This window comes from Ammospiza nelsoni, chromosome 4, assembly GCF_027579445.1.
Source record: "Ammospiza nelsoni isolate bAmmNel1 chromosome 4, bAmmNel1.pri, whole genome shotgun sequence".
Lineage (NCBI taxonomy): Eukaryota > Metazoa > Chordata > Aves > Passeriformes > Passerellidae > Ammospiza > Ammospiza nelsoni.
This window is the reverse complement of record NC_080636.1, coordinates 65,623,799-65,650,782: the sequence shown is the minus strand read 5'-3', so window position 1 is coordinate 65,650,782 and position 26,984 is coordinate 65,623,799. Positions and strand designations below refer to the sequence as shown.

The 26,984-nt window shown below is 37.3% G+C and overlaps 1 protein-coding gene across 1 annotated transcript in view; it reads right to left on the bottom strand.

Moving 5' to 3' along the window:
• Window positions 1-4,866: 4,866 nt before the first annotated feature.
• The window catches only part of PAPSS1 (3'-phosphoadenosine 5'-phosphosulfate synthase 1), a 39,998-nt gene continuing 17,880 nt past the window's right edge, over window positions 4,867-26,984 (bottom strand). The window contains exons 6-12 of the mRNA XM_059470966.1: window positions 26,265-26,378; window positions 24,232-24,343; window positions 21,091-21,296; window positions 18,834-18,969; window positions 16,663-16,931; window positions 14,719-14,948; window positions 4,867-6,095 (exon numbers count right to left, since the gene is read on the bottom strand). Coding sequence (XP_059326949.1) covers window positions 5,957-6,095; window positions 14,719-14,948; window positions 16,663-16,931; window positions 18,834-18,969; window positions 21,091-21,296; window positions 24,232-24,343; window positions 26,265-26,378 — 1,206 coding nt within the window. The 3' untranslated portion in view covers window positions 4,867-5,956. The remainder of the gene's footprint in view (window positions 6,096-14,718; window positions 14,949-16,662; window positions 16,932-18,833; window positions 18,970-21,090; window positions 21,297-24,231; window positions 24,344-26,264; window positions 26,379-26,984) is intronic.

The following is a 26,984-nucleotide window of genomic DNA, read 5'->3' as shown; positions in this document are numbered from 1 at the left end:
CAGTAATAACACTAAACTTTTTCCTAGTGGAAAGTTAAACATGAACTTGCCTCATAATTGTCTTCATTGTCTGGAAACAATTGAATCAAATCATTAAAATATTGTTTTTCACAGGTCGTAGATGAACTATAAACAAGGCAGAACTCAATAACACATGAGCAATCCTGCAAATAACCTTCCATTGACTAATCAGCTACAGTTTTCCATTCTACAGCAGGCAGCCCATTTGAACCCAATCTTTAAGGGTAAAGGAGTTTCTTCTGCTTCCACTTAAGTCCTTGAGAGAGCTGTCAATGAAATCAAATTAATAAAACAAAGCCTAAATAATTTCTCATTCTCTAAGGAGCATTGTTGAAATCAGAGAAATGTTTCCATGTTAAGAGTAGGTTTGTCCTGAAAAAACTGCCATGTTTTATAACAAATAAAATGTATCAACAATGTTCAGGGAACACTAACACATGGATGCTGGTGTCTCTCATCTGTCTCATCGCAATTTTTGCAATGAACTTTACTACCAAGCATTACAAAAATAATTGATTTAGAGCACAACAATTCAAGCACAAGTCATCTGGGTAGAAAGCCTGGAGATCTGCAGGTGCTCTGTAAAATATAAAAACTCACAGCTTAGACTAAAAGGGTTTTTTTTACATGCACCATAACTGCTGCTATGAGATGAAAATAAATGGATATAGCCAAAATATTTGTATTCCTCTCATATGACGAAATTTATAGTGATGAATGTAGGACTTGACAGAAAAAACGGCTATGCTTGCAGAGGATAAAAGCAAGATTTGGGCACTATTTTCAGCCCTGTAAAGTTTATACTGAAATTGATATTTTTTCCTCATTTTATACATAGACAGGTATCCTTCTTCAAAGCATTGTGTAGATGGATTTTAACATGACAGTCAGGTGACTACTCTTATCCTGGATCCAAGGCTACTTGAGTTTTATGGCATATAAAATCTCTGTACTCTCTGCTTAAAGTTGGAGCCACTAACAGTCTAAGAATTCCAGATGTGGCTTTAAAGCTGCGTTTTCTAGCTTTTCAGTGTAGTTGCCTTTCCCCCTCAACTTCAAAATTATATCAAGATGAGGTTTCTAGGGCAAACAGTTCTGGGAATACTGAATGCATGATTCTGGCTCATGAGCATATATAACCTCCATAGAGAAGAAAAAAGTGATTTTAATAAAGACTAAATAATGAAAAGGGATACAGGTAAAAAAAAAATTAATACAAGAACAGACACAGAGCTTGAAGGAGTAAAAAAGAAACCCCTTCAATGAGGTTTACTTCAAAAGCCTAGTAAAAATCCAGTTTTATTCATAATCAAAAAGTTTTCTGTGAATGAAAAAGCTAATTTAAAAGAGGCGCTGGTATTCCAGCCCTCAGGCTTTCTTCAAGGTAAAAATAACACAAATGAGCAAAAACCTCTGCACAGTCACCCTTTAAATCACATGTTTACCTGGAACTTGTTTAGCTGCTATCAAGGAACCCTCATATCCATTAAAATGGAAATCTAAATTTCCCCTTTGCAGTCTAGCTTCTCAGCTCCATCTGTAAAAACCAAAGCATGTAAAAAAAAAGAATGGGACCAGAGTCACTCTTCTTTTTAATAGTACTTAAATCCAGAACTTTGGTAAGTAAGTTTCGAAGACCAGTTAAAAAAGACAAAATTCTTAATCTGAGCTGTCAGTTGCTTTCATTGCAGTGTTTAATTTGACCAGCTCATTCCAGGCTGAAGTGCCTGGCTCTTTACAGGTGATGGTGAAGGGTTCTACGTCAGGTTTGAGTAGAATGCCATCTCTGCACATTTCTTACAAACATTCTACCACAGTAAATCTCATTCCTATAGACATACGTGCAAAGTTAGATGAAGATCCAGTTTCCATCTTCTTTCTTCCCTATCCACTCTCCCATACTAAGTGAAGGATTAGTTTTACCTTTCCCTGTTTTTGGAGATGGTGCCATAGATGAAGTAATAGATCTTCTGACTCACAGGGAAGCAGAGATGCGAGGTTTTCTTCTGTGTTCCTACAGTTCCTAGCATGATAACTTTAGGGTTCATTACTAGAGATAAAAGGAATGTTGAAAGTAACGCGCACACACTCTTGTTGAAGCTGTCAACATTTATAGGGAAAGGCTGTAATACACTGGTTAGCACCTTTAAACTGTTGAGAAGGAAAAATAATCTTTTAAAAATCTATTAATATTTGTTTAGGATACTCAGAGTAACTTTTATTCTCTGTCTAGCATGGAAAGACAGGAAGTTTAATGCTTTGAATGACCCACTTTTGAAACTTTTTAAAATTACAGAAATTTGAAATGCAAGAGAGGGTCAAATTCAGGCAAATTACAGTATTGACTATCCTTGTCTATTTCCACAACCACTATGCCAGGACAGCCTCTCATTTCCTTCCCCTCCAAATTTCTACTGCATTATTCCAGAGGTAGAAGCTTGATTAGCTCCAAACTGCATCTGAAAAACAACTTGGGACCTAGTCAGCACTCTCCATTTTGCATCTCTAATGCACTACTGAATTTCTAGTGCTCAGATTCCCCATTGAAAGAAAAAAATCAGAAATCAGCATCGTCAGCATTTATCTACTATTTTTACATCACAACCTGTGGATCCTAATGTGAAAAGTTACCCTGAATACACATGCCAGTCAAAAAGAGGCATAAAAGAACTCACAAAGGAAAAAATGAATTCTGAGTCATAAGGTCCTTCAGAAAAAGTTTCTATTTTCTTTAGTTGCTTATGGGTACTGCAGCAATTATTTCAGCTAGGAGATGCAGTAATTTTGTACCATTTATTTTAAGGTTTAGGGTTTGGTAATCTCCACCTACCTTGCTCATCTTGTACTTTGAAAAGCTGACTGTGTTTGTATCATATGGACCAAGAGTGTTACTACTTTCATAGATCACTTGCCCAATACATCAGAATGATCCTATGGAAGAGAATAATTACCTCAAGACTGTATAAAAAGTACAGGATAATTGCCATAAAATATCCTGTACAACAGTAGCAGGTAAAGAACCATTTATAAGGTAAATCAATGTAGAGGCAGAAAGTATCAGGCAGGGGGAACACTTTTTGACATGTGTCATCTTCATAAACAGCGTAAAATTCCTCTTGACTGCTAAATAACCTTTAGAAAGATGGCATGCCTGGAAGTTTGATTTTGTTGCTCTTTGTAGCAACACACCTATACAACTGCTTAGATACTTGATTCCCATACATACCAGCATTTTTCCAGTTAAAAAAAAATTGTTTTAAGAAATTAAGAAGGGAGGCAATGTAGCTTTTAAATTTTCCAGCTGCAAAATTAGGTCCTGCTTACATTGATCAAATGTAATCCTATCAAATGTAGTTCTATCGTCATATGGAATCACATAGAGATCCACGGATCACGTTATTGCTTCCATAACACGTCCTGAGGTGACAGCTCTTTAGTGCCAGAGCAGGTGGGAAGGCACATGTTTGGTGCAACAACCCTCACCTCATTAGTCCTGCTGCTGCCTCTGGAGAACCCCAGCTGCTGACTCAGAAGCACCTCAAATGCCATAGCACCCTTAATGAAGCTGAACCTGCTGTTGAAAGCAGAATGTTAGGACTTGTCAATTGATAATGCTATCCCCTGAAAGAAGACAGGGAAAAGTTAGAGACACTGGCAAAAGAATAATTTCTGGTAGGATAGCCCTTTCTTGTAAGTATGGCTTCCTTAAATATGGAAGCTGCAGACAGGAGGAAAAATTTGAACTCTAGAGTGAAAACTCATATAATACAGGAAAATATTATTGTACAGAGCAAGTCCTGCCTACAAATTGATCAGATGCTCCTGTTCCCAACAGCATTATGCTGGGAATGCTGTGGCTTTAGGTTCACAAAATACTGCAGTTTCTTTAATGCAGAGCCCTCCAAGAAATGCTTTGCAGAGGCACTGTAACAACAACATGGGTTACATCTAGAAAACGAGATATGCTTGTTATCACTGTTTTAATCTGCTTGAAGGCATTTCTGCTTCTAAATTCACTTCACAGGATGATTCAAATTCACATTCATCACTCCCATTTATTTTCCAAGCTTCATATAGCATTTTAAAAACAAACTTCTGTGTTTGCTATTCTGTTAAAAAATTATCTTTCATCACAGCTAGCAAAAGAATCAAACCTGACAGCAAAGAGTCCAAACTGCAACTTCCAACAGCAAATCCCATTTTAGCAGCTAACTCTAGTTCACCCTCATGGTTAAACTTGAAGCTTTCCATGAACAGCTGCACATGGATGAATGGACTCTTTCTTCTGGATTTTATACATCCTATTTATTGATACAACCTAAAAAGAAAGTTCAAGTTTGAAGAAAATCTGTTCAGTGATTCTGAAGAAATATGCTTGACACTACTAAAACAACAATTAGCCAAACAATTGCTGTGGTTTGCTAATAAACAAGCTTCTAGTTTTTCCCAATTTCACCTTACTGTCTATCAAAGTAAAGATTCCACTAAAAAATATATTCTACATCTCTTCAGAGACAGAGGAAGAAAAGACGTCAGTCTCAAAGAATTTGTCTTAAATGCTACTGTGAACAAGTAGACAAACACTTCAAGTAGCATTAGTCCAATTCATTACACAGATTCCCCTCATCACAACCTTCCTGGCATAAAAAAATTAATCTAGACAAACACATGCTTCATCCAGTATCAACATTCTAACAGCAGTTTTGAGCTGGATATTCCTATATACACTGTTTAACAAGAAAAAAGTTTCTGTGACAAGGATATGAGGTAGTTTCTAGCTAAGAGAGGTTATGACTGCTCCAATGGTTACTTGCAAATGCTTGAAAAGACACCAAGAGACACCAGTATTACTTTACACGTGAAGAAATGTTTTACTTTTAATTTCTTATGTTTCTTCAGGATTTTTGAAGAGTCCTAAAAGAACATGTGCTTTGCCTTTAAAGCAAGCAAAGCTAACTCACAAAAATTACTCTTTGGAGACCTTGAAAAATAGACAGAAAATTAATATTTGAACAAAGCATTTTTCCACAGGAAATACCAAAATCTAAGGATTTTCTTTATTTTTCTTGCAATTATTAAACATGAAATTAAGTTTGGGCTGTCATGCTTTTTTAAAAGTTGTAGTAGGCTGATTAAGCATATCTGGACTCAAAAACCAGTAAGTTACATCAAATGAAATAAAACATACCCTACTGACACCTATGGCAGTAAGCATATATGAGAGCAACCAAACAATATGTGAATTTGTTACAATTGAAACTGAAAACTAGGTATTTTCTTTTATTCATTACTTGTCCACCTTTACAGGTCCACAGCAGAAGAGAATCAACATACAACTAAATAAACTCCAAAATTAAACAAAGAAAGCAAAATTTTAATTATGCTACATAAAAAAAACCCTTCTGCTTTTTGATTACATAGTCAGAAATAAATTTTAAGTGCTTCTGGAGATGATAGTAATGAGATAAAGATGAAGACACTTTTACAGACATTTTGAAACATTCTTTACTTTTTTGATTTATAGATAATCTATCCATAGTTAAAGGATTAAGTCTGACATTTTCTCCTACAAACTACTAAAACCAGACACTACCCAGGAGCTTAAACATATGAAAAAGCTGCATCTATTTAACAGCTGCAGAACTCAGGACAGAGGCAGTAAAATATAAAAAAAAATACAGGAGTTAAAAATCCTACTGCATGAATATTAACTGTAATAAAAGAGAAGACATTAAAACCAGCAGCTAGTTAGGTGCCAGGACATAATAGAACCCATAAGGGCAGGCAAAGAATGATGCTAAGTTAGGAAGAAAGAGTCTGTTTTCAGAGAACTTCCTGACAGACACCACAACAAAGCAACATGAATGGTGACTGTGTGGTCCCCTTCTCGTAAATAAATCAGGCGTCAAAGGTTGATCTGCAGTTAATAAGAGGCCTAAGCCTTCTCCAAGGATTTGTAGTACTCTGTCAGCACAGTCCAAGCCTTGGGAGCCATGAAGCCTTCCGGAGGGTTTTGTCCTTCCCGAGCCAGCCTGCGCATGCGGGTCCCCGATATAAAATCAAAGTCTTCATGGCTGACAGGGTAGGGGTGGAGGAAAAGGGAGGGAAAAAAGAACATACATTAAAGGCAGGCAAAGTTGCTCATATTCCTTCTACTTTCTTGATACTTTACACTTTTTTTTCTTGGGCATATAATGCTGTAGAGCAGCTGTCATTTCAAGGCCAGCAATGGCAGTAAATCTCAGGAATATACATCCTCTACAATATTCAGCTTTGGTAACTCCTGAGGTTTTAGCAGTGTAGCCACACTTCTCTTCACAGAGAAAAGCAAGGCACAATTCTTACCAAGAATACTTCTGGGTTTCACATTCTCTGAACGAAAAAACAACTCTTATCTCATTTACTGCTCCTGTGTTTGTTCACAAGTGGAATGCATTGTGGAAGACTGTTTACCTGAAGCGAATTGATAATTGGACTCTGGTGTGAGTGCTTTGATTCACTGACCAACTGGATCCAGGTGTGTGTGTATTGGAACTGGCTGACAGTCACAAGATTCAGTGCAGTGGAGTGCTTGGCAGATTCAGTTTAGATGTAATGTAACATAGTGTAATATAATATAGAATAATATAGTATAATAAAGTAATTAATTAGCCTTCTGACAAGATGAAGTCCTCCTCATCATTCTTTTCCCTCATCAGGGGCAAAAATATCTACTATATAGCAGCATGGTGCAACTGAACCCCTGTGGACTGAATTCAGTCTGGCTTGCTCTCTGTGAGGAAACAAACTCCTGTTGAAGGAGAGCCATCTACTCTACCTACTGTCTGAGCCCTCTGCCAAGGCAACAGCAGCCATCCTGATTTACACCTTGCCTTGCCAGGGCAGGAGACCAGCCTGATGAGCTGGCTGGATGTTCCTGTGCTGGTTCAAGGAGGTCATTTCAGTGCCACTAGAGAATGTGTAAAAAAAATTTGTACATCTTAGTGAGGCACTGTTTGGAGAACAGAGAACGTAAAAGCCTCAGTATCTAGAGGCAAGCTTCCCAGCTGTGCCTCTGCCAGACACTGAGCACACATATACATATTTATGCATATTGACAGCATGGCATATACAGCTCAAAATAAAGAGAAAAGCAATGGAATAATAAAAATACCTTCCCCTAAAGACACCTTTTCCCATAAAAAACAAAATTCAGTTGGACAAATGAAAAAAACTGAAGACAGATTAGGATTGTTTACCATTGTTTACATAAGACTAAATTATTATTAACTTCTCAGGTATGTAGTCATAAGCAGCAAAAGCTCCACAAATTAAGTTACTCCTCACAGGACTGAAAGTAAAAGCAAGACAGGAATGCCAGAGCTCTATTAAATGTTCCAAAGGAAAAAAATATGTATTTCTAAATTAAATATACAATTTTACTTATGCCATTTGCTCAATTTGCAACATGTATGCATTACTCATTCTTTACTTGTCTGTTTGAAATAAAAACCAAGTATTGATCTCAGATGTACATGCCTTAGACAGAGACAGGAGCCAAGTGTGCACATCAGAGGGCAGAACTTGGCTCTAAGTGCTGGTCTATGCTCAGTAGGGTATGGAAGTTAGCAAGATGCAGAAAGCATTCCACAGTTCCCTTTCACAATAACACTAGCCCCATAACTTTTTGATTTGGGCTGTATACATTTACACACCAGCACTGCCATACATGCTCTTTTCTTGTTGCTCTAAATTTGGGACTGTGGGTTCCTGAAGTGTCACAAGACAAAAAAATCCTACTGTGCTTTAGTCCTGCAAAATATAAATCACATAAAAATGAAAAATTAAACTTGGTGTAGCTCCATGGGAGAAAAAGTTGGCACTGCTATTTGTAACATCTGAAAATTTTATGCCTTAGCAGAGAGATGTCTGCTGTTCACTAACACTGCCTGAAGGTAACTTGAGTGCTTTGCAAAGAGCTATTTATAGAAAATATATGTGGGGAAGTGATAAATCTGGTTAATTCTGTCAAAAAAACACCAAGTGTTCAGATGATCAGGAAGAGAAGAGTAAAGCAAGTACTATGAAGTTACTCCATGTGTGGTTTCTCCACACTAAAGCTCGAGCATTAAAAAAAAAAAAAAAAGGTGCTTTATTTCCACTTGTTTCTTAAGATTTCAGAAAAGCACTCAACTTTGTCCCGTACCCTGCAAGTGAAATAATGCTACCAAACTACTACATTTAGATATGTCATAGAAGTTTGCATCAATAACACATACAACTCCTTTAGCTGCTTCTTATCCCTAGCTGCACAAAAAGGTAAGAAGCAGAGATACCAAGGAAGAGAGAAACACGAAGCTAAAGAGATCTATAGAAATTATAAAAAAATGAAATGAAAAAAGTGAGCTTCAGATCAGAAACATAGTACATTCAGCATGTTATAATGTTTCCAAAATGCTATTAAAAATTAAAAATTATGTCCTCACATTATCCTGAAGGTCTGTTTTGAAAGAGTTTTTCTTTAAAAAAAAATTCTTATTCAAATGGAGCCTTGGCAATATATACACAACAAGACAGTATTTTTTGCCTTTTTTAAAAAATTAAAGCATTTAAAAATTTCAATAAAATTTCAGAAACTGAAATTCCTGCTCAGGAGAAAAACCTCATCAGTACTGTGACCACTGTGGCATGTGGCCCACAAGCATTTTGAAATAAAACATATCAGGATGAGTAATTTGCTTTAGTAGAAGGAGATAGTAAAAGGAGTCACCAAGAAATGTCGTTCAGAGTGAATTTTGAGGACATTAAGAGTTACTCTATATAAGGTGGATTTGAGTGGAACATGAGAGGAGGAAACACTTCACCATTAAAGATGCTATTAAAAAAAATCATTCAAATCCCATTCTTGTCAGATTTGAAATGACCCTCAATGAAACTTAACACAAGTCTTTTCTGAGCATGGCATTTTAAGTGCCTTTAAAAATTTTACTCAGTAGCTGCTGGAATCAGCTTTCTTTTAGTCATGCTTGATGCTACTAAATACTCTTAACATTGACTTTTTACTGCCAATTGAGTTTGACTGACACTAACTTTAGTGCCAATTGAGTTTGACTGGTACTAACACAATACTTTGTGCCACTGAAATTAAAAGCATCCTCCAAAAAGAAGGAGGAAAAGAAAGCAGAAATAGAACCACAACAAAAATTTGTCAACAGAAAAACAGTCCTGGAACATTTCACACTGAGGACTGGTATTTGCTCGGAGGCATAGCATCCTAGAACTCTACTACACTCACAGTATGGAAAAAACCATACCTACACACACCGTGAAATTTTGTTACTGATGGAGGACAGGGATTACAGAGACCTAACAGGTCCTGTGGCAAAACAAGGACATCATTAGTTTGCAAGGAGGAAGTGACTGCCACAGGCCTACAGGGAACCTCCTGTGCTGGATCTCTGAGGTGTCAATACAGTGCATTAATACAGTAACTGGAGAGAACATTTCTTCTGCTTCAGTATTCCCTACAAATTTAATCTAAGTATAGACCACATTACATAGTAGATTTTTCATCTGGAGAAAGACTAAAGATGACTAAAGATCAGTCATAATCTTGGGAACCCTGACCTTCTCTCAGGTATGTCCAAATGATCTTCTAGAAACTCCCATTCTCTGTGGAGGGCAATGTCTGGTGCTCTCAAGGTCTTAAAGAATTCCTCTTAAATACAAGACTCATGATATAAGTACAAACCATTCATTCACAGTTTTGCCTTTTTTTTTTTTTTAGGCAAATCGAACAATAGGGAAATAAAATAATAACATTACTTATTCACCCTGTTCTGTCTTTAAAACAACTGTGATGTTCCACTCAGCTACTAGACTTCAGACTAATTTCTGGGACAATTCACAGACTCCTTATCTGGGGTCTAATTCTAACCTTAAACTCCTTCTAGAAGGACTTGCTCTGAATTTAAACTTGCCCTTGCAGCATCAAGTCATGACTTACTCTGTAACTCTTCCAGGAAGTCTACACTGTGCCTTGGGAATGAATGTCCCATGATGCTGAATGAACCAGCTACTGCCAGCTAGGTTCAAATCCCAACCACCCTGGAACAAACTTGTAAAATCAGAACACAATGTTGTGATTAATATCAACATATGCAAAGCAAATCCTTTCCTAATTCCTTTCTGACTGGCAGGAGGGTTAAAGTCTCCGGGCCTGATGCAGAGCTTCAGTGTATCCTACATTATGTACTGATGGTAATTGAAAAACCATATTTCACATAACTAAATTAGGGAGAACAGTAAAGTGTGCTTATTGCAGCCTCTTACTACCACTTTAAAAAACTAATTTGAGAACAGTATGTACTTAGTTGGAACAGCTCCCCCATAAGTATGATTTTATAGGATTAAAGCAGTAATGACAACCATATTAAAGGTCCCAGGAAAAAAATATATAAAGTTAAAATCTCTCTTCTTCACAGATACCCATGCTTCATTTACATTTAATAGACAGCATGAACAATCTGCTCCAGTCACCTTACTTATGGGTTTCTTTTAGCCAAAATGTTCTCTTTGGTTTTCTTTCAGGAAAAAAAAAAAAAAAAAGTAATTTAATTCCAGACACTGTTGTGGCTTTTTTAATTGCCAGACTAATTTCCTTTCTTAATTGCGTTTTTTCTCAGCAGCAGTCTGTGGCTGCATTTTATAGAACTGATCTTCCATAAAGAATTGGGAATCTCTGCTCACAAAACCAACTTCTATTATTAAGCCACCAATCCCAAATTACACTTGTCTGTGGTAACTGTGTGAAGAACACAGTTTGGCTGAAGAATCTCACTAACTGATTTTCTGAAGGAATTTCAGCATTGGGTAAGCTTTTTTTTAGGGGGGGTGGGTGGGTAGGGGTGTTATTTGTTGGTTTCTTGGTTCTTTGGTTGTTTTCTTTACACTTCGCTCTACCAGTTGCTTATAGGTCAGACATTCAATTTAATTATCCATTATTACTAGAGTTCTTCCTATAAGCTTTTCTAAAACACATTTGTATATATTCAGTTACAGATAAAAAATTTTATGAAATATAAAAGCACAAAAACTTTGATAAGGACTATAATAACATTCTTGCTAGCTTTTATATGCATTAATTCAGAATTCTATGCAAGTGGAAACGCTCAAGCTTCCCACACAGAAACTTAGATTAGGCTTTCTATCTGACTTGAGCAACAGCAAAAAATGGAAATTTTATTTTAATCATCCTCATTTTGACCAAAGGGAAAAGAAAATTAAATTAGTTCTACCTGTGCTGCTATACATCACTTCAAATACATTCCTCAAATCACTCTCCTAGATCTAAGTTTCAGACAAATTGTTTTTCAAAAAATAAGTTTCAAGAGTTTAGTTTCATGAGGTGCTAAACCTAGTTCTAAGACGTCCAAGAAACAAATTTAAAGTTGTGCTGGCTTCATGAGGTAAAACATTAATATAATTCTAAGTCATCGGTTGTTCATATGTCTTAATGTTCTAAGGGGTAACTTTATTTAAACATTTTATAAAAGTTAAGCTTTGTGCACCACTTTGCAACTACACTTGCTGTGCAGCTGTTATTAATGCTTTCAGGTCAGTCTTTCCTTACCCCCTCTCCTCACAGACAATGCTGTTATCCTGAATGCAACCAGGGTATTTCTGCCTTTCCTTACCGACAGGGGCCAAGTGACTTCAGCTCCCACACAGCAGCTCAGCACTGTTAAGCAGCAGCACAAGGTCCTGACACACCAAGTCAGCAGTCTCCACACTGGTCCCAAGCAGCCACTGGATCAACTGAAACCCCAAGGGCAGCACATGTTCTGGAGGGTACTAACGGAAGTGAGAAACAAACTGACCTTCTACACCAACTCCACAAAACTGTGCTTGTGCGGTCGCCTCTGGGAACAGAAGACTTTAAGCACAATATCACAGGCAGCACACCAGAGCAGTAAGGGCCTCTGGCACTGATTTGGAGGCAGGGCCAGTGCAGGCTTTTTGGTGCTTCCCAGGCTTGCCAGCAAGGTCATGAGCAGCTGAGGCACAGGCAGGTCTCACACAGTTGCCCAGCACCCTACTGGAGTGGTGACCCAGCCTCTGAACCCATCCCCACAGGCATACAAGGAGTGCTGTCAGCAAGTGTTACACCTTTCTCATAAAAGCTGAGCAAATCAACTCTCTGCCACCGCTAATTCTGTAGCCACAGCTTTTCAGACATCCCTCTGGCAGCTGGACCAAGCTTTTGGCAACCTCTCACCATGAGCCAAAGATTCATCTACCACCATTCTCGTGTTAGGACTTCCCTGAGAAGCCAAAAGGTATTTCACTAATGGCAGCAAAGAGCCCAACTGCAAAATCTCTGCATGTCTTTGCTGCCAAGCCAGGTGTGGGTGCAACTCTACCAAATTACAGACACACTCAAGGCAGCAGATGGGGTCTACTATGGCTTCTCACAAGCACCTTCCCAGACAGAGGAGTCCAGGAGGCCTGAAAGAACAGAAGAGATGGCCACATGGGGAAAGAATAACCACACCCAGCAGCTAAGACACAAGGCCAGCTATAGCTCAGTCCAAGGGGAACCCCCTTGCCATAAGCTTCCACACATTCTTTAGTAATGTAAATTCTGGAATTGTCAAGTTGGCTGTCAAATGTCCAAGTCTCGAAAAACTGAGAAAGGTGCAAGAGATAACCAAATTACCCTTTTCTGATACAAGTCACAGCAATGCTTCTATGCATACAACCCTCCTTCCCACATTTTCACACTGTGTTTTTCACCAAGTGAGCTCAGGAAATATTTCCACAAACATCACTATTTCACATCCAAGGGTCTTCCACCAGCACTGATCATCTCATGTTTCCAGGCAATCCTCTCTTCCCTGCCATCCTCCTTGCAGAGTCAAACACCACATGGTCCAGGAGTCTGCCACATTTTCAGCATTACACAGACTATCTTGGATGGCAGCCAGCTGCACCCACCCAGGCTCTGAGTCTGTCTGGAGCCTACCACAGAGCTCCGTCTGGCAGGCAGAGCAGTGACAGGAGCCTGCACGTGTCTGCATTGCCACCTAGAGGATTGCTGCCACACACCAGCCCATCTACAAACAGCATCCAGGGAAGGACAAAGCAAATGGGCAGCACCAGGGGAGAACGGCATACATTAGTGGCAGCATGGCCTTTTTTCCATGACACTTACAGAACCATGAAAAAAAATGCCCCAAATCAAGGCTTTATAGACACAGTGAAAGGATAAAAGGGCGCACATGATGTGCAGTCTGTGACCGAAGGCAAAATCTGTTCCCACTGCTTTTTATAAGGAAATCTCAGAGCTGTTTGGGTTCTCTTTAATCATTTGCTACACTTAATGACAGAGGTATAATTTTACTTAATTCAAATCACATCTATCCTACTAAGAGTACAGTATTGATGATCAGAGAATCAATATTCTGAATTTTGGCCTGTCACATTGCTACTCCCTTACTATTCTAATTTAGTAAGAATTGATATACCAATAAAACTACTTCACTTTGATCCTTCAGTATTGAAAGATCTTTCTGACCAGCAGGTCCAGGAAGGTGATGTTTCCCTTCTACCCCACTGTTGTGACAGCCCACCTGTACTGCATCCAGACCCTAGGGACCTCAGCATAGGAAGTCCATGGATCTGATGGAGTGAGTCCAGAGGAGGGCAAAAAATTTGATCAGAGAGCTGGAGCACCTCTCCTCTGCAGACAGGCTGAGTGTTTAGTCTGTAGAAGAGAACGCTCCACGGCAACCTTATAGCAGCTTCATGTTCCTAAAGGAAGTCACAAGAGAGCTGGAGAGGAACTTTTTGCAAGGGCATGTGGTGATAGGAGAAGGAGGAATGACTTCGAACTGAAAGAATGTAGGTTTAGATTAGATATTAGGAAGAAACTCATTCCTGTGAAGGTGGTGAGGCACTGGAACAGGTTGCCCAGAGAAGTTTGCATTTCAGTACCAACTTCAACTGCAGTTTGATGTAAAACAAAAGTACATGTCAATAATCTGAATAAAGAGGGTTAAATTAAAATAAGTCATCTTCCCAGTATTATTCATTGTCACCAGAGCAACACATACACAAAGTTTTGAACACTGCTATCCCACACAAGGGAAAAATAACATTGAAGTATGCATACAGAAGATTAAATGAACTGTTCTGTAACTGGATTAAAAATAAAAAACCAACAAAACAGCTGAAAACCCTGGGACACAGAATACTCTTAGCGCATCATTGTGCTTTATTACCAATAGAGAAAATAAATAGGTATTTGCCACCCCATCTTGTCCACTTTCTTTTCCATGCTGCACACTCTCACTGTGTCTCTTCCCTCCTATCTGATGCACACCTGACACCTGAGAAGCTTATTTAGAAAGAAAGCTAATTTTACCATTATAATAAATAATAATATCTTTTTCTGGATTTACCAATCTGTGTCATTATGCTCCAGAATCAGAGAAACTCCAGTACCTGGGGAGTCTTCATGCGGCAGCTAAAGTTAGATCAGGCAGCTGCACTGTGAACCAAATCATGCTGAAATTAAGCTACATTTGTTTAAAATCACATCTTCAACACTGCCCTATTTGAGCTATATAGATTTAATTATGAACAAATTTTTTAATGTGGGCAGGGGTAAGAGGCCGCTATTGCTCAGAATTTCCTTAAAATGAAAATGCAACTTACTGATCAGAGTCATAATAATCCATGCACTTCTTTTTTTTATTATAGGCTGCAACCCTGAAGGGTACAATTTCCAGTGCTCGGAGGCCTGGAGCCATTGTGAGCACTTTGGCACCATGGGTTGGTTCATACAGGTCTTTCCCAGTGTCAGGGTGTGGCATCCCTGCTGGATCTCGCCCTACAATGTAGAAGTTAGCTCCTGCAACCATCCGGGATCTGCAGTGCCACTGAACCTACAACAGAGACAGCAAAAACAATTAACAGAAGAAAAGGCTCCAAAACTGTGGCTCTCAAAATGGGCATGCACTCTGTAACTAGTATTTTTCCTTAATCAGATGTGATTTTTACTATGGAGCCACAACATAATAAAGAACCAGTTAAGATGACCACCATCAAACTTACAGCTAAAACATACTATCCCCTTTTTATCTGCACAGTAGGTACTCAGAAAGTTACTTCAGCACCATCTACACATTCAGAATGAAAAACCACCCATGTTCAGCATTTTCAACTTGTACATATGGCAAGGATATTGTCCAAGGTAGAACTAACACTTTGTCTGCATGAACATTAAAACCCAAAGGACATATAAACCAGGTACACACTGCACATGAATGCTTGTAATAGATTAACTTTCCTAAGCAGATGAATTTATTGCAGTTTGATACAGCTTTCCCTTACAGAACTCTTGCTTTTCTTCCAAGGCACTTGTCAGTAATGTTAAAAATACAAAAAAATCCTAAATTGATACATATTAAAGTTGTCCATTTGGATTTTTAAAGACTGGAAGAACACATCCATCCTGTAGATAACCATATCACCAGCTGCTTGTTCTGTAAAGCATTTATGCTATAGAAACAGATCTGCTACCAATGACTTTTAAATAACCTATGGAAAATTATTAAAGAAATAATCTCTCTTATTACTTGAACAAATATTACTGTCAGGCTGTAGTCTGAGGTCTGGAAATGACCTCATAGGTCACAGGAGGAGAAAAATATGTAAGGAGAAAAAATTTATCCTGTTCAGAATAAGGAATGGGGATTTTGCTCCTCCTCACCCATACAAGAATGACGTAGAAGATTTCTGTTAATTCTCATAAAAGGCCTATGGAGAGCAGCAGAAGATTCCCCACATGAACTCACTCACTAGATCTGGACTGCAGTTCTTTCTCTGGACTGAAAGGCAGAAAAAGCTCTGTTTGACCAGTCAACTGGCCAGCAGAAAATAAGTGGCATCTGCCTAATTTAACTTCACTGGCAAGATCTCCTATCTATGAAAAAAGCTCCCCCAGAGTTAACCTCAGAGCCTGGAAAAAGGAATGAGATGAAGAATCAATATCCCCTCAAGGAATTGTCCTCAACTAAGAACATTTATTCTTTCTGCTGCCTCCCACAAACCTCTAGGGACTCCCACCCAAGACCTGGCTCCTAAACAAAGTGTTGCCAAAGAATTATTTCATACAAAGTCTTGAAACAATTCTCTCTGAATTAAGTTTGCCAAAAAATAAACAGACTGGTTTTTTTCTTAATTTGTGAATGCCCCTCTAACATGTAAACTTCCTGCTTAACAATCATAAAACTTAAGTATTTTTAACATTCAGAACAATCACTTGGTATGTTAACAGATCTTATAATTATTTCTAAAAAAGACCGTAAAAAAAGGAGGAAGGATTAAATTATTATCATATCCTTGTAATTGTAAAGAAAGGAACCTATAAACACAATATTTTCTCCCAGCATTTCCAGCAAAATCCTCCAATATAGAAGTTTCTTCAGAAGATAATGTTTTGGATGGTGACAGAGACTTGATAATCTGCTTTCTCAAGCAAAATTAGTCTCTCCCTCCATTAAAACAACACAACACACAAACATCAGATGTCGCGCAAAATATCTTCGTGCACTATGAAAAGGGTTTTGTTTCACTTTAAACTCCTGATGTATTTACCTCAGTGGGTCCTGCATACATCATGGGGGAAGGGAATATAGCTACCACTGTTGTTTCTGGATTCAGGACTCCCTCCTCCAGCACTGCAGCGTGCTGCTTCATGCGCCACATGAGAGGAACATCATCCTCCTTTGTCCAGCCCCCGAGGGGGTGCAGGAGCAGAACGGGGCGCCGGTAGCCGCGTTCCAGAAGCTGCTTGTGAGTGTCCTGCATCAAAAGCGCGTGCCCGTTGTGCACCGGGTTGCGTAACTGGAATGCAAAGACAGCATCTGGGGAGGAAAAACGAACGAGACAAAAGATATAAGGGAAGCAAGATATTTCATCAGGAGGTGTACAGGCATGGAAAAAGCTTCAGTATATGTTTTTCTCTGAGGTCTATTAAACAAGTGTAACAGCAGTGCTCGCAGGTCATTGAAGAATTATCAATTATTACAAAATCACTGTACTTAGTGTTATAAGTAAAAGTTATGTTAAATTAGGGTATAGTTCAATTATATTATATTAATTATGTTAAATTAATTGTATTATGTTAAGAGTGGGGGGGATTATTAGAAAGTTCTAGGAAAAGGGTCCAGGGCTTGGTGGAAGGGCGGTCTGGCAGGGCAAGACGAAGTCGAAGAGGGATTGGAGAGAAGATCTGACCAATCATTCAAAGCCCTGCAGCAGCGATTGGTCCAGAATGAATGGCGTAAAAGACCAATGGGAAGCCTGGAAATGGACCAATGACCATGCAGATCCAAAATGGACCAATCCTGGATTCCAAGGTGGCTATAAATAAGGGAAGTTTGGTTGGGTTGGGGCTCTTCTTTTTGGAAACTTGTTTTTGGAGGAGAACCCAGTGCACTTGGGGGTAGCGCACTGTTCTGTTTTTCACTCATTGTGTGGGTGCCTGGGCTTATCCTGGGTACTCTGTTCCTTACAGCTATTTTAATAAACAATAACCTCTTTCTCCAGAGAAAGTTTGGTCTCGTTCATATTCATAACACTTAGTAAGAAAAACTAATTAAAAACTGTACAAAAAAAAAAAAATCAGCTTCCTTAACTTCTGAATTTTCTGCAGAATGACTCTAGTTTCTCCGACTTCTATTTGGATTTTTCACTTGCATAAGGGTATTGTATTCTACTAAGAAATAAAACTATGCTACCTATCTTAAAGGCTAAATATTTCATCAAGAGAACAAATGGAGCTGTTTGGAACAAAACTCATAAAAGGGGATTTAAAGTTCCTTACTAAGTTTCCTTTGCCTTAGTTTAGAAGATTTCAAGCATGGTAAGAACCAAGCAAGACTAACTGCTATTCCAGAGTGTTACAAACCCTTCAATGAAAAACCCTGCCACAGGATTTCCCTCTCTCCTGCAAATTCAAATGAACTTGAGTGCCCTGCAAGACAGCAAAACCACTGAAACGAGAGATTTTCCAATATGGAACCAATGAAACCTAGAGAACAGGGATTTTTCAGATCTCAAATATGTGTTTGTTTAGGGATTAGCCAAAAGACTGATATTGCAGACCTACAGCTCCTACACAGAACCTACAAACCACACAGAACAATGACAGGAGCTCAGGACCAGTTGTGCTTTGCACTCTTAATCTCTCTCCTCACATTTACCAGTGCAGCTGCCTGCCAGTCACTGCCACAGTGAAAGCAGCATGTTTGTTCTCTGCTTTATGACATTCCTCAGCCTCTTACTTATCTGCCTAACACAACCACTTCTGTGAAAAAAACTGTTTTATTTTTTGTGCTGGAAAGAAACTTGGCACCAGCCTACCTGCACTACTTTCATAAGCCTTGTTTCCCAGAAGCAGCATGGAACAGACTTAAAAATAGCAGAGCATGAAAGTGCACCATTCAACCATACATCTGTAGTTTTGGCCAAACATGATTTTAAATCACAACTTACCACATTTTAACATCATCTTTTCTTGCATTACTAACATATCTACAGTGCATGGAAAGATAAAGTTCAGAACCTCAGGCATTACCAGCTTCTGTTATGCATTTAGGCAATGCAATTCCTCAGATCATAAAAATTATTTCATTTAAAAGCAAAGAAAGGCGCCTACAAGAGCATTCAAAATTTTCACCTTTGAAACAATGCCAGCCACACTGGTGGCAGCAGGCATGGATAAGCCTCTGCAGGAAGAAAGCAAGCAAAAAAAATTTACTCACCGGCATTCATTTCCTTGAATTTTTGCCTTAGCTCAGCCGGAGTGAGGCGGTATTGATCTAGTCCATCATTCCAATAAATACGATCAAGGACCTGTAGATCTCCACCCACAAGCCAGTTGCCTTGCTCCATAACCATCTAAGAAAAAAAAAGTTCATGTCAGGATTAGTTATCAGCTTCTCTTATCAAGAGCATTGCAATGGGGACACATCTTTACCAAGGATTGTGTTCCAGGTTAATTTTGACAGTTGGAAGTAAAGCATCAGTGTTAAAAAATGAAAAAAAATCCACTGGAGCATAGTCCAGACATGTTATCCCATGATGCAGGAGAGATGCACAAACCTTCAGTAGGCCTTTCTTTCAAAATTGAGATAATATAAAGAAATGCAAATAGCCAATATTATTAACCAACACTCCATGACAAACAAAGATAGAGTCTTGAAAGCTCTATTACAATTTATTTAGCATATATTAGCATATATTTTTATTACTACATATTTTAAAATTTAATTACAATATAGCAATACAACAAAGTTGCACACTTAATAGTTACTGGTCAAAGCAAATGCTATTGAAGCTTTTGTACTCTCTAATATACAAGATTTACAATGCTGCAATAGAAGATATTGCAGCATTTGAACTCTGTAGTTTACAAGATTCTAGTCAAGAATAAAGTAACAAACAAAACAATTCTGATTAACTATTCACCCATTTTAATCTACAAATAAAATCACAATCTTTGAAGTAGAAGAGCTTTTGGAGTTGTTTCATGGTAGCAGTTTACCCAAGTAACAGATGTTGGACAGTCACTACACTTCTTTTCATATCTTTAAATATCACCTCATGCTTTATCAAAAAATAATTATGGCAAGCTGCTTAACATACTCTACAAAGAGACACAGACATTACTGTGAAACCTTTAATTTCTAAGAAATCTTTTTTTTTTGTAGACAAAAATCAAAATACTTTCAAGTTTCATACACATTTCTCATAACTTTTTTAGCCTTATGCAATTATAAATTATAATAAATCTTGATATAACAGAAGATACTACATACTAAACCTAAAACCCAAGGTGTGAAAGTTAGGTGTGATTTTTCAATTTATTTTTTCTTTGACCTGCAGGAATTAAATGATCTCACAGTAACCATTCCCTTCCTGAAGAAAATACCAGATCTTGACAGCTTACAAAGGTGGAGGGAAGGTGTGATAGTGGTACAAGGATGAGAAAAATCTGCACTACAGAATCTCTCAGGTACCCAACTATTTCTGATTAAGAACAGCCACCAAATTAACATGCTGTTATGTTACTGCTATACACCCCAGTACAGGCATAAGAACATAGTTCCTTATCTTCTATATAATTCATTCAAATTTTGTCTGCACAAGATTTTCTTATAAGTTATTAGATCTATGTTAATTTTTCAATAAAAGGATAATCTTATCTTCAACATCACAGAATACATCAAGGGCTTTAAAAATCTTCTATTAGTCATACAGATACTTTTACAACTTTTCAAAGGCTTTCCCTTTTCAAGAGCAAGCTCATAATTTGAGGTATGCTTGATTTCTCTTTACCTAATTTATGTCATACCTGTAAACAAAAATACCTCAGAGACAAATGGGGAAATAAACATATTTTGGCTCTGCAGAGCTGAGATGTAACATTCACATCAGCTTGCATAAGCCAACACAGCATTGTGGTGAGTGTGTTACAATTAGAACATTTCAGTGTGTCATACACAAGGCCAAGATAATAAAACATAATGAACACAATGGATGGGAAATTACTCCCCAGAGAGCTAAATGATGAACTCTCCAGGAACAGGGCCTGTTTGAAAAACATCTAAAGCAGGCAGGTCTCCCGTGCACCACATGCAGGCAGAAAAGAAGTTTTCTATCCTTCCCAATGCATATATCCACTGATTAAGGAGCTTTGATGATCCATCTGGTGACACAGAGGGATGTGTTTCCTAGGCACACTGGAGGGCAAAGTTCCCCCTTCTGTAGCACAGATTCTGCAGTACATTTCTAAATCATTTCATGTGTACATATTGACATTAGATTTTCACACTAAGTACAGACTATTCAACAGCTGCACAGAAAAAAATTACCTTTGTTTCTGCTCAGATATTTTAACTAATTTTCAGAGTGTTTTTTTTGTCAAAGTACATCAATCATGGACATGCACTTCACTGAATTTACATCTCCACAACAGTACAGCGAACAGGACTAGATTTCCAACTTTCAAACACACACCTTGATATAGGGATGTTCCTTGCATGTGGTTCCCCACTGCCTAGCACAGCGTTCCTCTTTCCTGTGCTCGTAGAATTCGGGATTACGGAGAATGGCAACGCGGCGACCTTCGTACACCAGTGCGATTGCTGTGCACCCATCGAGCCTTTCCTTGTCTTCTTGAGTAGCTGTTAGCACTATAGGCACTGACAGATTAATAACTCCCCCTGCAGAGGAAAGGAAAAAAGCCCTTTATCCCTAGTAACAGTCATTGATGTTGTTATAAAAATCTACCTAATTAACATCTTACTTTTAAAGCTGTAAGTATATTATATGACAGGAAGCTGAAACACTTAATTTAACAGGGATTAAGCAACTTTTAGAACGAACTCATTCTTCCATAAGACACACATCCTATAAAATTGAGCAAACATTGAGGTTTGAGAAAGAGTACACTGAGGTTTGAGAACACTGTACTGAAAATACAGCTCAAACACAATACATAGCAAGTACTTAGAGCTGCACAAAAATATTTTAACTGGCAGGATACTGCTTTTTGGGAAACTTAACACCTTTCTTAAGAATCTATATAAAAAGTAGAAATACACAAATAACATTTTAAAATAAATCATCTAAAATATCAGACAAGATTATTACTGGAGTGGATAATTAGTAGAAAGAAAATCGTATTCTCAGTAGACACAATTTGGGCCCCTAAGAAAAAAAACATTGCAATAGGAGCAGCCAAATGTACCTAAGTAGTTACCATGCATAACTGAACTGTTGCAAAAGGTAACTTCTTTTGTATACTTAAAACTGTATTCAGATTCAAGCATTTACCTTCCAGAAAAAACTGCTGAGTCAGGCAAACATTCTGCATAGTTTGTTCAGCTGAAAGTTTACCAGCTACTTCACTTCTAAAACTAAGGCAATATAGCTGAATTTTAAGGTTGTGTGGTCCTTCTTTTTAAGTACCTACTTCACTGCCAGATGCTGAAGTCTTCTTTTTCTTTTCTACAAGAGTGAGGTTTGAGAAACCCAGCAGAGTAAATATTCTAAGTCTTCTACAAAGGCCTGGGTTCTAAATTTTGTGTGGTCTCCAGGAGAAAAGTCATGGACCCTTTAAAGTTAATAGAGTTTTTGGCATTTGCAAAGACTCTAAAATAAGGCTAATTTTGCTATAATTTAAGCAATACATTTTTATTAGGAAATTAAATTTCTTAAGAAATTAAAAATTATAAACCTGGATGAAAAGTTTAAGAGAAAAATAGATCCCCCTTCTTTTATAATGCAAAATATACAATGCATGCTGTGCATCTCCTCCTAAATTCAGTTTTGGTGCCCAGTTATTTTCAAAGCAACTAGGTCATAAAACTGAATTTGGCAGCAATCACACAGAGTGGTTTGACACCCCAAAAAGGATAAAAAATTGCTTTGCAGACAAGTAAATAAATATTTCAATGTATGAAGAGATGTCAAACCTGTTGATTATTTTGTCCATAACCAACAAATAAATACATAATATCTTCTACGTTTTTCTTCAGCGACTGCACAAATAAGAAACTGAGGCAGGGCAGTGAAGCAAGTCTGTTAAATCACACATGAGCACAGTGTCAGGATGAGACTTTTCCAGACAACTTAATCTTTAAAGGGAGACTATCAACACATCTGCACTGCTCTCCACAGCTCAGAAGTCAGTCAGTACGAACACTGCTTTTAAAGCCCAAAGGATGAGATGCACTGCAGGTAATAAACCATTTCCCTCTCTTCAGAATCAAAGCGCTGCAAAATGACTGCTGCTGTAGGACCCAGAACTAACATACAAGCAAGGAGGAAACTTTGAGAGTGTTGTTTTGACTTAACTGTTGCCATTGCTGCAACTAGCAAAGCAGCTTTAAGGCAATCACATGTTTCTAAAAAGATTTGCATATGTAAGTGCTGTAGTAGATCCCTAAAAAGAGAAAATCAGGAGCAGGACATTTAGAGGAACATAATGATTTTATCCAAGCTTAGGACCGAAAATTGTTTCCATCAATAAGTTGCTATTTTTCATTACTTGTATTTTTTGTAGCACAGACGATATACTCAAAACAACAGCAAAAGAAGTTTAAAAAATTGTTACGTTGTTATATCTGAAACAGTCACCCATACAAGGTCTTAAATGCTTTATAAAAATCCTGATTTACAGAAAATTACAGGACAGGACTAGGACCTACAAGCTATTTTAGCAGCTGAATGCATTGCATATCATCTGCAGAGGACTTTTCACCTAGATGGATGTACAGAAGGCAAATGAAATGAGAACAAAACTAGCAGCCCAAAATTATACTGCAAAGTAACAGGATGGCATTATGCTGTCTGGGATCATACCTAGACAAAAGGAAATTAAGAAATATAAGAAGTATGACAGATTTCTGTATTACAGAATTGAGAGAAAAGCAACTTCTTTTTGTTCTGCTATTTGGTCTCTAGCAAGACAAAAGTGATGTAAAAGGAAGCATGAATATAGGAAAAAGGCTGGAGTAAAACAGCCTTGAAAGAGGAATAAATGAAAAATGACAGAGGATCAAAATCAAACTCCAAAATGTGAGGATGTTATGACTTACTATCTTAAAGTTCTTAGCCAACTGGCAATGCAAAATAAAATTTATTCATTTAAATCATCCCTGGAAATTACAGTAATTCAATTACACGTGACAATTGTTCATGCTCAGATTCTGATTTCACACTTGCAACAGCTCAAGCACTCAAGTCAGTTTGTTGTCCTTTCCTTCATTACTAATACAAAACAAATCTTTTGGTCACAGAGCTAAACAACAATTAAATTAGAATTTGGAATTGCAAGATAAATTTCTTCAAAACAAATTAGAAGTATGCATTTTAGAATTAAATGTTTTTCAGAAATTAAGATATTTGAAAAAAAAATTGTAAAGGCAAAAAGACAAAATATTCAAATTCTAATATGATGGTAGGTATAAAAAGAATAAAACCATCACATTTAAAACTGGTTATTTATAATATTCTATTCCCTTATCCCAGACCCGAAGTTGTGCACAAGCCTGATAATGTTTTACCACACCACCACTAGAAAGCAAAGCATCAAAAATATTTTGGAAGTATGATTAGTTTGCTCAGTTTTACAAATGGTGTGTTTTACCCTACCATCAAGGAGACAGTCAAAGTGAAGGCACTGGAGGTATTCTCTCTCTCTCATAAAGCCATTCAGGGGTGTTGCCCAACCTTCTGCTAGCACTTGTACCCACTGCATATCCACCTTGTAAAGAAATGAAGAGATAGACTTAGAGCAGATAAAAGTTGCTGCTTAATTACTGGCATCAGGTATTAATCATAATAGATCATGCTTTAATTCTAAAATGCAGGACAGTACAAATGGAAGATTTCTCAGTGTTACCATTTTTAATCACAAATAATTCAAAGTTTCTACAAGTAAGGAAAAAAAAACTTGTTCCTCACTGTTCATACTTTTGGCTATTTCCCAGTCTCTACACTGGATCAAATTTCCATGTGTTAAAAAAACCAAACCAACAAACACACAACAACAAATTTTATTTATAAATCTTGATAAAGTTCATCTTAGTAAAATTAAAGAATCCCACTTGCCTTTATCTAACAAAGTAAAATAACAAAGATGTTAAAAAGAAAAAGAAAAAATAATAACAATATATATGATTACCACTAAAAAAAAAATCAGAATTATGAAGGTAAATATTAAGAGGTCTAATCTTTAAAGAAATGTGAAATAATTATTTTTCATAAACTAGAGAGACAATCCAGAACTAAAATTCTCTCTGGACTAGTATTTGTTTTAGCATGAGATATCAGTTTACACAGAATTTCCTTCCTCAGCACTCAGTCACACTATGACTTAGTGTGTGGTCTCCATTATTTCTGCATGTGCATTACTAAGACTTGGTCAAGTTTTTGACAAGGACAGGCTTTGCTTGTGCAAGTCTCTTTTGCAAAGGGCATGACTAATTTTATTACACTGTTTAATTATACTGAGGCAAGTACAAAACACAATTTATTCCCAAAGTCACATCAGAATCTTGATTGATATTTAACAAGCCGGTGGTTGGGGGTGGAGGGAGAAATTATTTGTTTTTCTAGATAGGGAGCAATTTAGAAAGGGACCCTACTGAAGTTTAATAATGGTGACCTTAGGTATTTATTCCTCAACAAAGCAATTAATAGTTCTAAACAGATGTATGTGGAAAAAAATAGAAAAATATGAAAGGAAGTATCAATATTCATTACTAGTAGAAGACCAAGAAAATTTTAAAATTACCTAGTTGAATGCTTAGTATGTCATCTCAATCCTTCAAGGTCTACTCACAATAGATGCTGAACTCTGAGCTTAGCCAGCTCCTAGATCAACTGCTTAGCTTTAACTTCTAGTAATACCATCAAAAAGCCAGTGCAAAAACTCATGCACTGTATCTGTGTTTAGGCTTAGTTATACAGAAAAATGAATGAAGTAGAACAAAAACACAGCCAGAAGCAGCTTCATCTAATTGCTCTGAGTTGAAAAATAATGTATTTAACCAAAATAAGAATAGGGCTGATCAAGTTATTCCATGCTTTTCTATATTCTCTCTGCTGGAAACTAGAAACACAGCACAAGTATGCTCTAATCAGCAAAAAAGGCAATAAACTAGATCTGGTCTTTGCAATTGTTTGAGCTTGGTATGCATATTAAAAGTTAATGTTGTTCAGCTGAAGGCTACCAACAGGAAGAATCAAGAAGTAGTAATTGATTTCCCTTATATTTCTAGGCAATTACAATTCACAACAAAATGGTTTATGTAAGTAAACTAAAAAAAAAAGGAAGCAATACTTCTAGAAACAATTTCTCATACAAGACATTCCAGGCATGGTTTCATCCATGGATCTGGAGGGAGTGTGGGAGGAAATCACTGTAGATTTTTGCTCCAGGGTGGGGATAAACTAAGTAACACTATACCAGACATTATTCATGGAAGTATGAAGATGTATTATCTCTGGTAAGTAAACAAAGAAACCACAGATGCTGTTGTTTTCACACAGGGAAAGAGGGAAAAAGTCTATCAAGTTGTATTCTGTAACCACTGCAGGTATTTCTGCTGCATCTACTTACACTAAGCAACAGATCAGACTGTCCTTCAACTGCAGCAATGAGACAGCTGAACACACAATACCTTATTTATTTCCAGGGTTAACAGAGACTCAGCATCAGTTTTGGCCAACTGTAACTTGTTTTCTGGCACATAAAGCTCTTTCACCTCATAAGAGGCATCCACTGGTACAATGTCCTGTATAGAAGGAATAAAAAGAACTTAATGTTTGCTCAGAATGCCTCTTAGGCACTGAACACACATCAAGAAGTAAAATTCTAATGTTGCACTAGACAGCAGCAAGAATTTATTAATTATGCAATTTTTGCTCATCTAAAAGCCAGCACTGTTCCACGATTATGATATATTGTTAGTTACTCAAGCCAGCAGACTGGCTAAAGTGAAACATTCTGACAAGAGTTTTTTTTCTAAACCTTAAGTAACCCATATAACATTTATCTAGTAAATATTTAACTATTGAATTGAATGAAGTTTTTATGACTTCTTAATGCCTACATTATCTACAGTAGAAAGGCAGACTCAATGCTTTTAATATGCTGAAGAAGTAAGAAAAGATTTAGAGACTAAGCACTTATGATTTTCAGTTATTCACTATACAAGACACATTAGAAATGACAACATGAAGGCAAAATACATAAAGCTCCTTCTCTACTGAAAATTAATACAGAAGTACACAATAAAAGTATTTCCTACAGCTAATGCCATAACACCAGTATTTTCATCTATATCCTAACTCTTAGAATATTTAAATGTGACATCATCTGTGCATATATATGCAATGAA